This window comes from Nematolebias whitei, chromosome 20 (assembly GCF_014905685.2).
Source record: "Nematolebias whitei isolate Nwh7 chromosome 20, NemWhi1, whole genome shotgun sequence".
NCBI lineage: Eukaryota > Metazoa > Chordata > Actinopteri > Cyprinodontiformes > Rivulidae > Nematolebias > Nematolebias whitei.
The window spans coordinates 20,595,986-20,597,432 of record NC_056517.1 but is presented as its reverse complement, the minus strand read 5'-3'; the positions used below and the strand labels follow the sequence as shown (position 1 = coordinate 20,597,432).

Here is a 1,447-nt window from a genome sequence, read left to right as displayed (position 1 = left end):
ATATATATATATATATACTGTGTATGCATATATATATATACTGTATATATAGTGAAGTGACAAATAACTTTGTAATACATTTGCAGTTTGTGGTTGATCAGTCTGTGTGTGTGTGCATAACAGATGTTGGTGTTGGTGCAGGTTGCTGGAGGAGCTGCTTCAGAAGGAGAAGGAGTACCAACAGGTCCTGAAGGCCACGTTGCAGCAGAGGACTCATGATTTGGAGTTGGTCAGACTTAGACACAGACCACCAGGTAAAAATACACACCTGCTCATTAGTTTAGTGTGTGCAGAACAATAACTTGAATACATTCTTGAAACTAACCATTATCTTCAGAGATGCTCGTTTATCCAAAATAGTCATTTCTGCCCACAACAACTCAACCAAAAAACTTGGTGGCAACAAGAACTACAAGACTTGATTCATGGTTTTTGAGTTAAAAAATTATGTGTGTCCTAAAAATGCAGAAGTTTATGTATATGTATGTATATAAAGTTTATCTGACTAGTTTATGTACATATTCTTTACATAAAGCTATGATGTCACCTGTCTAGTAAAGAAGTAAGCAATTTAGCGCAAAAAGTTTTAAATTATGTAAATCGTCAATATTAAAAATGCTTATTGAGTCAGACTATACTGGTATTGGTATAAAGTTTATTCATTTAAAAAAAGTACAAAACAATTCCATAACAATATAAAAAAGATACAAAAGATTTAAAATGAAAGGCAGCAGAAAGAAGAAAAAATCTTATTATATCTGCCCCTTTTTTCAAACAATTATTTCAATCATAATAATTTTCAAGTAACAGAACAAAATGAATAACTCTTTCTAATTTTTCTAATTCTACTACAAAAAACACACTAAGCTACTTCATATATATTTTTTTTAACAATACAGTTTTGATATTTTTCTTAAATGTACACATTGACTTGGCATTTTTAACATCACTCACTAGACCATTCCACAATCCAACTCCTTGGATTGAGGTAGACCTTCCCTTCAGACTAGTTCTGAATTTTTGTTTGACAAATATCTCTATCCCCTTAAGATTATAACAACTTTGTCTTTTAACAAATTTATTTTGAATATTTAACGGTAATGTGTTATTTTGAGCCCTATACATAACTGATAAAATACTATAATTACCAAATCATGGAACTTCAATAACTTCAGTTGATAAAATAATGTGCTTGATGGGTGACTGTAATGCTTTCTGGTGATAATTCTTACAGCTCTTTTCTGTAAAATAAAATAGGTTTTGTAAATGTTTTACACGCTTTCCCCCAAACATCAATGCAATAGATTAAATGTGGAACAATGATTGTGTTATACAACATGTACAGAGCTTTATCATTTAATAATTCCCTGACTTTGTATAGTACTGTAATAGATTTAGATATTTTTGTTCTTACAGAATTTATGTGATTTTTCCATGTTAGCTGTTC

General features: G+C 30.5%; 1 protein-coding gene across 1 annotated transcript in view; it reads left to right on the top strand.

Annotated features, from left to right (window-relative positions):
• map3k15 (mitogen-activated protein kinase kinase kinase 15) overlaps positions 1-1,447 on the top strand; it is a 68,810-nt gene that overhangs the window by 63,494 nt on the left and 3,869 nt on the right. The window contains exon 27 of the mRNA XM_037694139.1: positions 142-254. Within this exon, the coding sequence (XP_037550067.1) occupies positions 142-254 (113 nt within the window). The remainder of the gene's footprint in view (positions 1-141; positions 255-1,447) is intronic.